Source organism: Aspergillus chevalieri, chromosome 1 (assembly GCF_016861735.1).
Source record: "Aspergillus chevalieri M1 DNA, chromosome 1, nearly complete sequence".
Classification (NCBI taxonomy): domain Eukaryota; kingdom Fungi; phylum Ascomycota; class Eurotiomycetes; order Eurotiales; family Aspergillaceae; genus Aspergillus; species Aspergillus chevalieri.
In genome coordinates, this window is record NC_057362.1 from 1,768,910 (window position 1) to 1,784,193 (window position 15,284).

Below are 15,284 nucleotides of genomic sequence, written 5' to 3' on the forward strand. Positions count from 1 at the left end.
AAGCAAAGAGGAAGAGAAAAACATCATGTGACGACTCCGCCCCTAACCCTATTACTATTTAGGACTAGTCTTTATGCCTTATTGCCTGGTACAGCTTGTCAGGTATTGTCATAGAATACGCACCGCCTACTGGTTTTGGCTTGATATTGTTCTGCGGTGTTAGTTTTCCGATTCTTTCGAGCTTTCATCTAGAGATCGTCCATTGCGAGTTGCCATTGCCAATTGCTCTCTTTCTTTGTATTATAGTGTATCATATAATTCCCTCGTTTTTGTTTCCCCCATATTCTCATATCCGCAGTTCATGCGTCGCCTTTCCTCCACGCGGTTACCGCTGGTGCTCAACGCAGCAAGACAGCCACCGCTCTCTCGTCGCCCGCTTTCGCTTTCATTCCTCAACCCCTCCTCCACATTATCTCTTTCAACGACTACTCCTTCAACTACTACCTCTCCTACGACAAATCGCCTCTCTCGTTCTTCTCCCCTCTCGCATACTTCGAAACGCTACTGTTCTTACCGCAGGATGTGTCGCCGTGGTGAGGAGCTCTCGGGCTCGACTACCATGCAGGGCCGTGAGGTGCTGCCGAAGAATGTTAAACCCGTGCATTATGATTTGACCCTGGAGCCGGACTTTGAGAAGTTCACTTATGATGGGAGTGTTGTTATTGAGTATGCTTTTGCTCCTTGATACCTGCGGTATAGCTATAGCTATGCGATGGTGGGGTAGCTAACACCGTCCAGCCTCCAAGTCACAGAAGACACCACCTCGATCTCGCTCAACTCGAATGAAATCGACATCAAGAAGGCCTCCGTCCTATCGCAGGGCTCCGTCATCGCATCTAACCCTGATGTCTCCATCAACAAAGACACCCAGGTCGCTACCGTCAAGTTCTCGGACACTATTCCCGCGGGGACCTCCGCCCAGCTGAAGCTGGACTTTGTCGGCTCGCTGAATGACAACATGGCTGGTTTTTACCGCTCGTCATATAAGACCAGTGATGGCCAGACCAAGTATATTGCTTCGACGCAGATGGAGCCGACGGATGCCCGGCGGGCGTTTCCCTGCTTTGATGAGCCGGCGCTCAAGGCCAAGTTTACGATCACGCTGGTTGCGGATAAGAGCATGACTTGCTTGAGTAATATGGATGTTGCCGAGGAGAAGGATGTTGGGAGTGGTAAGGCGGCGGTTAAGTTTAATACGTCGCCACTTATGTCGACCTATCTTGTGGCGTTTATTGTTGGCCATCTTAACTATATTGAGACCAAGGACTTCCGTGTTCCTATCCGGGTGTATGCTACGCCCGACCAGGACATTGAGCATGGTCGCTTCTCGTTGGATTTGGCGGCTAGGACGCTGGCTTTCTATGAGAAGGCTTTTGACAGCGAGTTCCCGCTTCCCAAGATGGATATGGTTGCCGTGCCGGATTTCAGTGCCGGGGCCATGGAGAACTGGGGTCTGATCACCTACCGTATCGTCGACGTGCTGCTGGACGAGAAGACCAGCGGCGCTTCGCGCAAGGAGCGTATTGCCGAGGTTGTCCAGCACGAATTGGCCCACCAATGGTTCGGTAACCTGGTCACCATGGACTTCTGGGATGGTCTCTGGTTGAACGAGGGTTTTGCTACCTGGATGTCGTGGTACTCTTGCAACAGCTTCTACCCCGAGTGGAAGGTCTGGCAGACCTACGTCATCGACAACCTGCAGGGTGCGCTGTCTCTCGACTCGCTGCGTAGCAGTCACCCCATCGAGGTGCCTGTCAAGCGTGCCGAGGATATCAACCAGATTTTTGACGCCATCTCGTACTCCAAGGGCTCGTCCGTGCTGCGCATGATTTCCAAGTACTTGGGTGAGGATGTCTTCCTCCAGGGTGTCCGCAACTACATCAAGAAGCACGCCTACGGAAATACTCAGACTGGCGATCTTTGGGGTGCTTTGGCTGATGCCAGTGGCAAGCCTGTGCAGGCTGTCATGGACATCTGGACCAAGCACGTTGGTTTCCCTGTCGTTTCGGTGACCGAGAACCCCGAGTCGTCGTCTATCAGGCTGAAGCAGAACCGTTTCCTGCGTACGGGCGATGTCCGTCCCGAGGAGGACACCACTCTCTACCCCATCTCGCTGGGCCTGCGTACCAAGCAGGGTGTCGACGAGGAGACGATGCTGACGGAGCGTGAGAGTGAATTCAAGGTGCCTGACCTTGATTTCTTTAAGCTCAATGCTGACCACTCCGCCCTCTACCGTGCCTCGTATAGCCCCGAGCGTCTCGCCAAGCTTGGCGAGGCCGCCAGAAAGGGATTGTTGACCGTTGAGGACCGTGCCGGTATGATTGCGGACTCTGGCGCTCTTGCCGCTTCGGGCTACCAGAGTACCTCCGGTCTGTTGTCGCTTCTGAAGGGCTTCGACAGCGAGTCCGAGTTTGTCGTGTGGAACGAGATCCTGGCTCGCATTGGCACCGTGCGTGCCGCTTGGTTGTTCGAAGACACCCAGACCAAGGACGCCCTCAAGGCCTTCCAGCGCTCGCTGGTTGCCACCAAGGCGCACGAGCTCGGCTGGACATTCTCCGAAGAAGACGGCCACATCCTACAACAATTCAAGGCCCTCATGTTCGCCAGCGCCGGCTCCGCCGAAGACCCAACCGTAATCAAGGCCGCGCAAGACATGTTCGCCAAGTTCGCCGCCGGCGACCTCGGCGCGATCCACCCCAACATCCGCGGCAGTGTCTTCACCATCGTCCTCAAGCACGGCGGCGCCAAGGAATACGACGTCGTCCTCGACCGCTTCCGCAACGCACCTACTTCAGACGAAAAGACGACCGCTCTGCGCTGCCTGGGCGCCGCCGAAGACCCGGCTCTCATCCAGCGCACGCTCGGCCTGGCCTCTGGCGACGAGGTTAAGAACCAGGACATTTACATGCCTCTTGGCGGCCTCCGCGCCCACGCCGCCGGTATCGAGGCGCGCTGGAATTGGGTCAAGGATAACTGGGATGCGCTATATAAGCGTCTGCCGCCTGGTCTGGGTATGTTGGGTACTGTTGTGCAGCTTTGCACGTCGAGCTTCTGCACCGAGGAGCAGCTCAAGGACGTGCAGGGTTTCTTTGAGAATAAGGATACTAAGGTATGTCCTTTCTTCATCCGTCTACCAATTATTCATTTAGTATGATCTGGTATTAACGCTTGTGTGCAGGGCTATGACCGCGCTGTCGAGCAAACTCTGGATGCTATCCGGGCTAAGGTTCACTGGCTTAAGCGGGACCGGGACGATGTTACGGGCTGGCTTAAGGCTAATGGGTTCCTGCGTGATGGGAAGCTGTAAGCTTAGGCTTTCAGGTTTAAGGTTTGAGACGTAGGTTCGGATTTGGGTGGATTTTGGTAGGGGGTTGGTGATGACGTTTTAAGCAAATTTGGATCTAAATCTAATGATGAATATGAAGTGATCTCGTCTCTATTTGGTTTATGCTGGGCAGTACCTGCGTAGGAACTTTCAGAGAGGTAATGTAGAACACTATGTTTGTCTTCTTTTGGCTTCCGCCCCATATGCCCTATATAGGGTGAAACTATCTAACAGAACCCACCGTCATCTGGCCACAAGGATGCCAACAGTTTACGTCCTGTCCATCTGCTATCCTGGCTTCGTAGACACAGTACTGTGATCCTTCATCTAGCTGGACCCTCGTTCTTCTCTGGAGGGGAAAAAAAGGATCACATAGAAAAATTTCCGTCCTCGATACCGGTTTCTGGACTTTTTAAACTGCAACGTTCACAATCATCGCTTTGAATCGGACACCAAAATATGGGATCCGTGGACAATCCCGGCATGGTTCAGGGCTTTGCTGGCACCGCGCTGTGGCTGCGGTTTGTTTCGAGAAATTTATTGTCCCCAAATACCACGGAGCAAGCTTGTAAGAGAATTCTCGGAAGGATATGTTTGATATGGCGAGAGGGGGTATGCATGTAGCTGTAGTCAATTAAGACCACGCCACAACACACAGTGGCCAAGGGTACCAGACAGTGCACCCTGAACTGTTATGACCCCTGTGAGATATGAAAAATCAGAAGGCTTATTCCATATCTTTGCTCGCTCTCTCTTTCTTTTTTTTTTTTCTTTTATTTTGCTTTTTACGGGGCTCTTGCTTCTTTTTTTGCTCCCTAGTTTAGTTCGCGGGCCGTAAGTAGCGTTATATATTTCTCTGCTTTCGTAGACACAGCATCATGTTCCTGTTTATCTAGCCATGGTGCAACACAGTAGTTCTTTACCTCCCGCGAAGGAGAGTAACAGCCATAAGATAACCGAGAAAGGCGAGTTGATTAGATGTGAAAAGTCCAAAGACATAACTCACGACTGCGTTATTAATACCCATGTTAGAGTTGCAAGATTCGTCCAATACTTGTTTCTCCGGCTCGACTGTAGTCTCCATGAATCGAAAGAGATACGAGACCAAGGCCTTAGCCGTGACATGGATTCGCTTCTCAGTCTTGAAACTTGCTATGGCATGCTCTGCCCGTGGGTCCGGGTTCGGCTTCCTCTGCTTGGTCACATATGTCTAACCGTGGAAACCCTTTCCACAAAAAGACGGGAAGTGTGCAGGTTGAATGGCAACTAGTGTTCACCGTGGAGGTAACTGGACTGGTTGTGTATACTCGAAAATACTTCATCTAACGGTTTTCTCGGTTCGTTCATCTTTGTTGACCCCAGTGAGGTCTCTGTCTTGAATGGTTTAGAAGTGAGAGATTCATTCTGGGGGCCTGGATCTAGTAAGACCACATCGAATCAATTTAAACGGACCGTATACGTCCAGATGCCGGTTTTCTTTGTTTTTTTTCGGTCCGGATGTGCAGACCAGGTTCTTCAGAGGCTGCGGTTGAAATATTGATTCTAACATATGAGACTTGGTTTGATCGTATGCAGCTGAGACGCATGCACTGTATAACACAGTAATCAGTATGCCTAAGCGCTTAGCATTTGATCATCGTAGCATCGTTCTCGTTCCAGCGTGGGGTCTCGTCTTCCCAATAATGGAAGGGAAAAAAGGGTACAGCCATCTAAACCAGACGGAATCGGATCAAAATGACGACCACATCGGGAATTGGGTCCACTCGAGCTTTTTGACGCTAACCAAGGGTAGGCGCCGAGCTGACATATAGCGTTTGCACTTGAGTCGAAAAGTCCGCTAAGTGAACGCGGCGGCCAGCGCCTGTCAATAGACGATAGACGATATGATTCATCTAAGATCATCGTGACTGTTGGATGCTGTTTAGACAAAGGTCAGGGTTATCAAGTGATGGTTTGTAGTAGCGTGAATGTAGACAGGAAGAGTTTAGGATTGAGTTGAAAGTATCATCTATTTGATTGGAGTAGCTGAAGAAGCAAACAGGATGATCAAAAGGAAGAGTAGCAACGATTAAGTGGATAAGCCCATCCTCAGGACCCTTTCTCGATAGGTAGAGCATCATTCACATTCCAACACCCAGTCCCTATGACCCTGGAGTAAATGAACCTATACACTGTGCCACTACAGAGTTTACTCAAGCAGTAATCCTCGCGCAGCCTGTAGAATGCCTGCTTAAGGACTGATGGGGAGATGTAGTACCTGGCAGCTTGTTCTCATCATACCTGGTATAAGATCATAACCCGGAGTTCTGCTGCGAGATCTCTGGCATCTCAAGAGTCCGAGAACCTGTATCCCTGCAGAAGTTCTTCAACGTAGCCCATATGTACACCGTAACTGTGTATCCTTCGATCCAAGGTCCCGGTGATTATGATCGTACTGCCCCCAGGTCGACTCAAATCCCTGTGATGGCCACATGTAGATGGTGGGACAGCATCCGCGTAGCAACACGCTGCTGGTACTCCCAGCCAGCGCTTGAGGTCGTCCATGTCGAACATTCGCGACGAAGCACAGAAGCACCCTGTACAATGGCAATCACCACGTTCAATGCATTTTCCACGGACTCATAGTTACCCATGCACATGCACACGCACATGTGCCGAGGATCCCACGAGCAAAAGAGACCAACCACACACTCAAGTCCCCTCCCCCTCCCCATCCTCAACAGCAAAAAGCACCTTCATATACAAACTACACCCCCGGCACCCCACCACAACCTCACCCCCCTCAATCTCCCTCTCCAAATCCCCCTCCGTAACCATAAACCCCTTTTCATCACCGCACCGACAACTGCGATACCAAACGCTCTCCCCATTGTTATCGTTCTCGTCTTCGACGAGATCCTCCAAATCAACAACTTCGAGGCCTGTATGAAATACGGTGCCGTTTTTCTCGCGGTCGACGGTCTTCGCACGGTCAAGGCGCAGGGCTCTATCGTATTCGGAGCGTAAGGAGGGTGAGGAGAGGGTTTTGTAGGCTGTTGTTATTTGGTCGATTGTGTAGGTGTTTGTCTTCATGGGTTGGTTTTCGGCATCGCGGTCTAGTGTGACGTCTGCTTCCTTTGTGCCTTGGGGTTGGGCCTTGTCGGGATGATGGCGGAGTAACGCGCGATGGTATGCTAGTTTGAGATGTTGTTTTGTGAGTGTTGCGAAGGACGTGAATGGGAGGTCGAGGATTGTGTAGTAGTCGTGGTCGTGGAATGCATTGTCGCGAGCCATTTTGCGATTGTTCTTCCTGGCTTAGCACGCCGTGATCTGAAATTTTAGGTGCGATCACTTGAGGCTAGGAATAGTGCTGGGCAATTACATGGGAGAATGTTTGTATAGAGGAAAAATTTTGGCGGGGTCGAGGGGTCGGAGATTTTGCAGATTGCTGTTTTGGGAAAAGCGCCGTGGTTCGGAGGTCTTGTATACAACAAATATGGGGTGCTGTGGTACAAGTAGAGCGAATCTAGAGTGTGCTTCGGAGTCTGCTTGATGATTGGGATATATCATTGGTTTCTCGCTGGGTAATTGACCCTGTGACAAATTTATAATGCTACCGGGAAAATATATCTCCAAGCTCCCAATCCACCACCTATCCTCCCTGTCTCAACCTCGACCTCACCTCGCAACTACATCAAAATGGGAGCAAATGTGTACAATCATCTCCATTACTATGTATACTTTGCTAATGGATTCGCCCATAACAGGGCCTCATAACATCAACGCAGAAGACGCCATCCCAATGAGGATTCCAAAATGAAAAGTAGATCGGATATCAAAACCAACAGAACAAAATGCAGTGCTCTCAATCAAACCATCAATCTTACTCAGAAAGCGCGAGCAAATTACTCAGAAGCCTTAAGCACAAACCGGTCCTCGGCCTTGCTAGCAAACGGAACACCAAGCTCCAGCAGCTTCACAAACGCATCCGAGAACTCCTTGAAGAACACATCGTTGTCCTTGGCATACCGCTCAACATGCTTCTTGAACTCCTTATCCTTGACAAGCGCAATGTCAGTAGGAAGCATCATGAGCGTCTGCGTGGACTTGTCCGTGAACTGCTCGGGGCCGTTCCACTTCTTCTTATTCCAGCTCTCCTCGACAAGCAGACGGAAGAACTCGTTCGTGAACACAGTAGGGCTGAAGTCCCACGGACCGTCGAAACCAGACCGGTCAGCGTGCGCGCGGCCCAAAGCGTGAGCACCAATCAGAGCAACAATCTCCTGGTCGTTGAAGCCCATGCGGTAGAACACGTCGCGGATGTGACCGTGGCTCTTGGAACCGTCGGGGAGACGCCCGTCAGGCGTGCAGGCGGCGACGTCCTTGTCCTGGCGGCCGGGTCTCCAGGGGATGGCGGGGCCGCCGAGTTCCTGGATTGCGGCGACACCGGCCAGGGTCCAGAGGTCGGAGTGGGTGATCCATGGGAACTTGGCCTTGATGGGCTCGAGGAAATCGCGGGCGACTTTGAGGCCGGCGTTGGCGCCGTGGTCGGATTCGGGGGCGAATCTCATGGTGGCGCCGTTGCTGCCGCCGGTGCCGGTTTCTTTGTCGTAGGTGCCGCTTGCGTGCCAGGCGAGACGGAGGATAACCTTTACAATATCTTGTTAGCTTTATGTTCTGTTTGCTAATTTATATCGAACACGCGACTTACCGGTCCATAGCTGCCATCATCATAATCCGTCTCATCGGCGAGCTTGCGAGCGACTTCATCGTACACAGCCTGATAGTCCTTCTGTTGAGGGACAAAGTTCTTGGCCGAAGCATCACCACCCTTCAGGTAGAAGTAGGCGCCCGCACCACCAGCAGCAGCGAGACCAGCCCAGAGAAGGCCGTTGGACGACTTGCCCTGCTCAGGAGCCTCGGTAGAATAACCCCGACGAGAGGAGCGGAAGGCTTGCGAGGGGAGGGTGAAGCGAGCGCTACGAGCGGCGGGTCTGAAGGACGAAGTGGCCGGGGTCGAACGGAGGAAAGCCCGGGAGGCAGTTCTCGCGGCAGAAGCCATGGTCGATGCTGAGGAATGGATAAACAGAGGAGATACGAAAAGAGGGGCAAAGACACAAGAGGAGAAGTGCCTGATCAACCAAAGAAGACAAGATGTGACACAAAAGAGGAGAAGAACAAGGGGCCAGCAGAAGAGAAGAAGCAAACGCCTTAAATAAACGCATCCATCACCAAGCAGAAGCCCATCGAACATCATCTCCTCACCTCCCCAGGACCAATCACAACGTCCCACTCATGCCCAGAAGCCCATCCTTAGGAATCACCTCCTACTAATCTGCCGGCTCTGGGCCCTTGGTTCGGCTGGTCGCTGGGAGACCTCCGCATTTGTTTAGGCTAGCTGCTTATGGTTTGTCTGGATGTCCGAATCACTCATCTTCATTGCCATGGAAAGGCACTGGACGTGGCAATGGCACTCCGATCCATGGCTCTTGTTTCCCGGTATATTGGTCTTTGATATGGCCACCACTGCATTTCTTCTACTGCTCGGTCGACCCAGGATAGCTCTCTGGATGACGAGAATAGCCGAGCTAGGGATCCACCGGTCGACGATTATTATTAAAGCGAGCGTTCTGTGTGGCGGATGCCAAATGCAAACCGCCGAGGAACTTCCTGGTGGGCGGCATTACTCAGCGCCGGGTTCTAGAAAACCAAGCATTGGTCAATTGCTTCTGTACGGAGTATCGGTCTTCCGTAGGAGTACATGGTACTTTGCATATGCGTTCTGGATAGTTACATCTACACAGGCGTACAGAACTCCGAAAAACCACGCCAGGCTTATGGATGTACAAGTAGAACCATAAAAGCATAAACAATGCATCCTCGCAGGAGAACACTACTCTCCCTCCTGATCCTCCTCATTCCTGGTCCGGGATCTCGGCCTCGAGTGGACAAGTTACACCGTGCGACTTGAAAATTCCGTGCTGTGAGCGTACCATAGGAATGACAGCAGATTACCCCTTGCATAGTGCTGTGGTTCGGTGGGAGGTTGTTTGCTTATGGTGGTATACGAGTGATTGATATATATGGTGTCGAGAAAATGTTGCCATGATGTCGAGTCTCTCGGTTTGAGACTACCTGGAGACAGTACGGAACGCCATTGTGTCAAAGACACGGAAATACCAGAATGCATGGCCTACTTTCAGGTTGAATATACTATCCTAGGGTTGACGTCCCCATCTAAGACTGACTATCTTAGACAACGACACCAAAAATGACCGCCAGAAGGAAGTGGCGGTGGAGTTGGGGCAACGCAGCTCATCCTCAACTGACCCATCAGACGAGTTGCCGCCGTTGATTTACACTACGGAAGCCAAATTGCTTCGCAAGATCGATCTCAGATTGCTTCCGTGTGTCTCGGGTTTGGTGTTGCTGTGTTACCTGGACAGGTAAATGCGTCCTCTCCTATGGATCGGAAGAAACTGACGGCGTAGGTCCAACGTGGCCAATGCCATGATATATGGATTGAAAGAGGATTTGAATATTTCCGGGGTGCAGGTGTCGACGGCGTTGACCATGTTCTTCACCACGTATATCCTGTTCGAGATTCCGTGGAATATCACGTTGAAGAGCTTGACGCCGCGGGTTTGGCGTATGCGATTCTTCTTCTATTCTTTTGCATGATCGTTGGCAGCTGATGGATTAGTGTCCATTTGTATGCTCGGTTTCGGCTTGACGACAATGTGCACCGGATTCGCTCAGAATTATGGCGGTTTCGTGGCCACGCGCCTTGTCCTTGGAATCGCGGAAGCAGGTCGGTTTCTTTCGTCGTTGTCAATCAAGCCGTCGAGTTGACTTGACTAGGAATCTTCCCCGGCTGTGCCTATCTCATGGGCTCGTGGTATAGACGAAGAGAAGCTCAACGACGTTTCTCATTATATCTGAGCGCAACCTGTTTGGCTACCGCTTTCGGTGGTTTGATAGCAGCCGCCATCGGAAACATGGACGGAATATGTTCTTTGTCCGGCTGGCGATGGATTTTCATCATCGAGGGTATCTTGACAGTTCTGTTAGCGCTGGTCTGCTTCGCCTTTCTCCCGAACTTCCCGGAACAAGCGAAATGGCTCACAGACGAGGAGCGCGAATACGTTCGGGCGCGATTGCGAGCTGAACAGGGCAGCTCAGCACTTAACCATCGCATCACGGTACGCGACGTCTGGGAAGTAATCAAAGACCCTAAGGCGATCATCACGGGAATTCTCCATTTGTCGGTTTCCGTGCCGGGCACCATGGGCACGTATTTTGCACCGACGATTATTGAGAGTCTTGGGATTTATTCTCGGATTGAGACTCAGTGGCATACGGTCCCGGTGTGGATGGTGGCTTTTGTTCTGACCCTGGTCGTAGCATATGGTTCCGACAAGATTGGGAATCGATATGTCCTGACTATAGCCTGTGCCGTTATAAGTATCGTGGGCTATGCTATCCTGTTCGAAACAGACAATGTGCAGGTGCGGTACGCAGCGTTATTTTTAGCCATCGCTGGTGTGCATGCTTTGATGCCTTGTACGTGACCCATTCGTACGTGTTAAAATTTGACCTAGCTGACTTTCGCAGTGGAAGTTTGTTGGAACGCGATGAATCTTGGAGGCCACCATCGACGGGCTGTGGGAAGTGCATGGCAGGTATCCGTGGGAAGTCTCGGAGGAATTATCGGGACGTACGCCTTTCGAGATGAGGACGCACCCAAGTATCGATTTTCGTATGCCCTCTGCATTGGCTTCACCTGTTCGAGCGCCGCTTTGTGTACCGTGTATTGGGGATGGTGCTGGTGGCTGAACCGTCAACGCGCCAGCCAGGGATGGGGGCGAGATATGAGCGAGGAGGAAAAGGAGCGTCTAGGAGACCGGAGTCCGAGTTATCGGTTGATGTTATAGGTGAAACAGAATACCATTGATATGATGCTATATAGATGTCCGTCATGAAAAAAGTCCTGCTACCCGATTGAAGCGAGCACCAGGGTGGAGTAGACGCGGTCCTGCTAAAAACCGTATGGGTTTGCTCTTCCACGAACGATAACAAAAAACAGTATAGCCTCTAGCCATGGGGCTAGACGCGTGACTGTGTGGTTATATGGTTAGTACAGATCACTTAAGAGAGCAAGAGGCTCGTCATTATGAGCGCTCAGACAACTCTGCCGAGTCAATTCTCGAGACTGCATGGTGGGAGAAAAGGAAAGAGAAGACAGAAGAGAGGAGAGAAGAGAAGAAAAATCAAACCCAGCCCCGCTACCGGAACAATCTCCCACCCGATAGAGTCACGTGCCCACACAATCCCCTATATAATTTTGACCACCGAGCTCACCACCCTTTTCTTCTTTTTTTTCATCACACTTTTCATACCTCACGAACGCATAATCAACCTCCAGGTTCCTCCATCCATAGGTTGGTAGGTCATATTGGCGTACAAGATCGAACTTTCGGGCATTTATGGCTCCTCGACCGCACTGGGTTTCCTCCCGGAGACTTGAGTGCGATGGTTGATGCGAGTCACCTGCTGCTCAGACATCCCCTGCTAGTAAAACTTCTATTCTGTAGATATCTTATAAAATGTTAATTGTTCCATTTCAAGAATACATTCCGATACGGAGAATGCGACTGCGCTGAGTGCGTTCAACGCGATGCTGCCCAGACCCAATTCAGGTATTCGTACATCGAGCATACCTGATTCTGCACCCTTGATGAACATTTAAAAAAGACATCTTGGGCAGAATAAGCTCTAATAAGCACTATCAACCGGATTGTTCTATTTCTGCACACGACGCTCCCCACATGTGCATCCCTGGTCCCGTGCTCTCCGTCTGGCCTGTCTCTCATCCTTTTCTTACCACTCCTAAGACCACCACCCCTTCTCGTATTTCGCTCTATCTATTGACCTCCTTCCTGGTGTCTCTCTCCCTCTTTCCTCTTACTCTCCTTTCTAGATTTCACCCAAGATCATGATCGCCAGCCTCTTCTAAGCTAGTTCGCGGTGGTCGCCCCCTATTTCATTCTCGGTACCAAAGCTCGCCTCCTCTACTCCGTACTTCTCGAACCCCTAATCGTGATCTTTGGCGTTCTTCGTTTTCTGCCGCTCTCCGTTCTCCAGTTTCGACCCCCAGCTATCCGGGAATATGGTCGTTGGGATAAGTAAACGCCAGCAGTTTCGCAATGAGAGGGCGCTACAAGACCTCGTCCGGTCGGTCCCGGGTAATGACCGTTGCGCTGATTGCGGCGCTCTGAATCCAGGTATGTATAGACCATGTTCTGTCAGGAATTGGTGAGAATGCAGTGGCTAATACTATCTTAACAGGATGGGCAAGCTGGAATGTATGTATCGGACTAGCCGGATCCCCCGGTAGTGTCACCTCGAAAACACAAGAAACTAATGGTTGGGCAACAGATGGGAATATTCCTGTGCATGCGATGTGCTGCGTTGCACCGCAAATTGGGCACCCATATCTCCAAGGTCAAGTCCTTGACTATGGACAGTTGGTCGTCTGATCAGGTTGACGTGAGTAAATCTTTGAATACCGCTATAGAGCACAAACTGATTGCGAGAACCACGATAGAACATGAAATCCCACGGCAACAATATCATGAACAAAATTTTCAACCCCAAAAACGTCAAGCCTCCAGTCCCAACCGATATCGACGAGAGTGACTCGTGCATGGAACGATACATCCGCCAGAAATACCAACATCGATCACTCGAGGACGGCAAGCCCAAGCCCCCTAGCCGTCATGATTCCGGTTACACCAGATCCCCTGAAGGCTCGCCCCCACCTCTCCCTCCGAAAACTGGGAAGTTCTTTGGATTTGGACTCCGTGGGTCGTCTTCTACCTCGAATCTCCGTCGATTCTCTACCAGCAAACCGACTTCACCGCGATCGCAGGGACATGGGTCGCCTCCTCCGCCGGTTCCCGTTAATACGGCCTCGCAAGGCATTGGTGCCTCGATTGGAGATATGGGTACGCCTTCGTTTGAGTCGAAATTGGCTACGTTGAGAGAGATGGGATTTCCCGATGACCGACGAAACGCGGTTATCCTGCGGGGTCTGGGCGGCAACATGGAGAGGACGATTGAATCCTTGACGAGATTAGGTGAAGGCTCAGGTGCCTCAACGCGTCCAATTTCACGGGCGAGGACCCCGAATCCAACCTCGACCTCCATCGCTGCTCCCACTTCGCCACCCAGAGCAACGACTTCTTACAACCCGTTCGATCAATTGGATTCGAAGCCAGCCAACCAGCCTAGCGGGCAGTCGTACAATCCGTTCGATGTGCCAAATGCGCAACCTCAGTCTGCGACTCTGGAGGCCTCGTTCCAGAACCTCCAAGTCTCGCAGCCGTTGTTCCCGCACTCGACGGGTGGATATCCGCTTCCGAATCGCCAGAACTCGCTCCCTCAGCCTCTTTACCAGTCTGCTACTCCGGTCTCAGCGACATTTGCACAAAACGGATTTGTTGCGTCTCCGCAGACGCAGACGTTTGACGGCGGAAACAACCCATTCTTCCAGTCGGCTCCCCAGCCGCAGCCGCAGCCGCAGCCGCAGCTCCAGGCCAACAACGCGAGTCCGTTTACGAGTCAATTCCCGAATAACACTACTCAGAACAATCCTTTCTTTAACCAACTTACACCGCAATACACCTCTGTGCAGCAGCCTCAGCAGAATCAGTCTGCAGGAGTGCCGCCTGTTCCGTCCCTCCAGCATGCGAACACGATGCCAAATACATCGTCTACCTCGCCATTCGGACAGCCATCGCCATTCCTGCAGCCGCAGCCGCAGCAGCAATCGCAACAACAGCAACAGCAACAGCAACTATTGCAACCGCAGGCAACCCCGCTGGGCCAGTCGAACCCCTACAACCCATTCCAGTCAATGACTGCACCAAGCAGTCCGCAAAACCCAGGCTTCCAGAACCAATTCCAGCCGCAAGCACAGCAACCGCAGCAGCCACAGTTCCAATCCCAACTCCAACAACAACAACAACCGTTCCAAACCCAACCGACCTCGCAACATCTCGTCCCCCAAGCCACTGGTCGCGTGGACAAAGGCAGCATCCTCTCCCTGTACAACATGCCTTCTCCAACCCCGACCCTCGCCCAACAACAACAACAGCAACAGCAACAACAACAGCAACAGCAACAACAAGCAAATCTCAGCCCAGTCCCCGGCCTAATCCCCTCCCTCGGCTCAACCCCTCAAACCCAACCAGCATCCAACATCACAACCCCCCAACAACCACAACAACCCCTCTCCGCCGGCCTCCCCCAAACCCAAACCGGCTCCCGAAACCCATTCATGTCCTCCCCGCCAGCTTCGGCACCGTCAACACAGCCTGATTTCGGCACCTCGCCGTTCAACACGCAACCGCAGCAGTTCCAGCAACAACCCTTCCAAACCCAGCCACAGGCACAGCAACAGACACAATCCGGCCTAGGCATTGGAATGGGAATGAACATGGGAATGGGCATAGGCATGAAACCCAGCGGTCCGCCGCCGTCGTCGCCGAACAATATGGGTTTTACACGGAGCCACATGAGTCAGCAGAGCGTTGATTTGAATGGGCTGCAGAATGGCCGGCATAGTCCCGATGCGTTTGCGAGTTTGAGCGCGCGGTATGGGTAATGACGCTTCACTCTGTTTTGGCTCGTTTTGGTGACTTGGGTGCTTGGTTATTACCAGGTATATATATATTTATTTTGGTGGATGGGGATAATACGGGTTATCTATTTACATATTTTGCCTTTCTGGTCGTGTAATAGTACTCACATATTGACTTATAGTCATCCTACATAGTCGTGTTTGCATTTCTGGCGTTGATGCTTTGGTTGAATTTACTGTGCTTGTCGTGTATCTAGATTGAATTTGGGAACTTGGTACATAACATACATAAAGATGATAAATAGTTTCGGAGTCTCATGAAAATTGAACATAAAC

At 51.6% G+C, this 15,284-nt stretch overlaps 5 protein-coding genes across 5 annotated transcripts; 3 read left to right on the forward strand and 2 right to left on the reverse strand.

Moving 5' to 3' along the window:
* Positions 1-301: 301 nt before the first annotated feature.
* APE2 (M1 family metallopeptidase) lies at positions 302-3,307 on the forward strand (the record flags this gene model as incomplete). The annotated part of the gene is made up of 3 exons (XM_043281464.1): positions 302-666; positions 739-3,109; positions 3,179-3,307. 3 exons carry the CDS (start codon positions 302-304, stop codon positions 3,305-3,307), a joined length of 2,865 nt encoding a protein of 954 aa, XP_043131755.1.
* Positions 3,308-6,016: 2,709 nt separating this feature from the next.
* Positions 6,017-6,598, reverse strand: ACHE_10636A (uncharacterized protein; the record flags this gene model as incomplete). Its single annotated transcript, XM_043281475.1, has 1 exon — positions 6,017-6,598. One exon carries the CDS (start codon positions 6,596-6,598, stop codon positions 6,017-6,019), a length of 582 nt encoding a protein of 193 aa, XP_043131756.1.
* Positions 6,599-7,209: 611 nt separating this feature from the next.
* CCP1 (peroxidase) lies at positions 7,210-8,561 on the reverse strand (the record flags this gene model as incomplete). The annotated part of the gene is made up of 2 exons (XM_043281486.1): positions 7,210-7,953; positions 8,016-8,561. The coding sequence occupies 2 exons, from the start codon at positions 8,559-8,561 to the stop codon at positions 7,210-7,212; spliced, it is 1,290 nt and encodes a 429-aa protein (XP_043131757.1).
* Positions 8,562-9,488: 927 nt separating this feature from the next.
* Positions 9,489-11,238, forward strand: ACHE_10638S (uncharacterized protein; the record flags this gene model as incomplete). Its single annotated transcript, XM_043281497.1, has 6 exons — positions 9,489-9,507; positions 9,561-9,750; positions 9,796-9,953; positions 10,008-10,115; positions 10,166-10,867; positions 10,919-11,238. 6 exons carry the CDS (start codon positions 9,489-9,491, stop codon positions 11,236-11,238), a joined length of 1,497 nt encoding a protein of 498 aa, XP_043131758.1.
* A 1,235-nt stretch (positions 11,239-12,473) lies between these two features.
* Positions 12,474-14,972, forward strand: ACHE_10639S (putative GTPase activating protein for Arf; the record flags this gene model as incomplete). Its single annotated transcript, XM_043281508.1, has 4 exons — positions 12,474-12,588; positions 12,653-12,669; positions 12,743-12,853; positions 12,912-14,972. 4 exons carry the CDS (start codon positions 12,474-12,476, stop codon positions 14,970-14,972), a joined length of 2,304 nt encoding a protein of 767 aa, XP_043131759.1.
* Between the last annotated feature and the right edge of the window lie 312 nt (positions 14,973-15,284).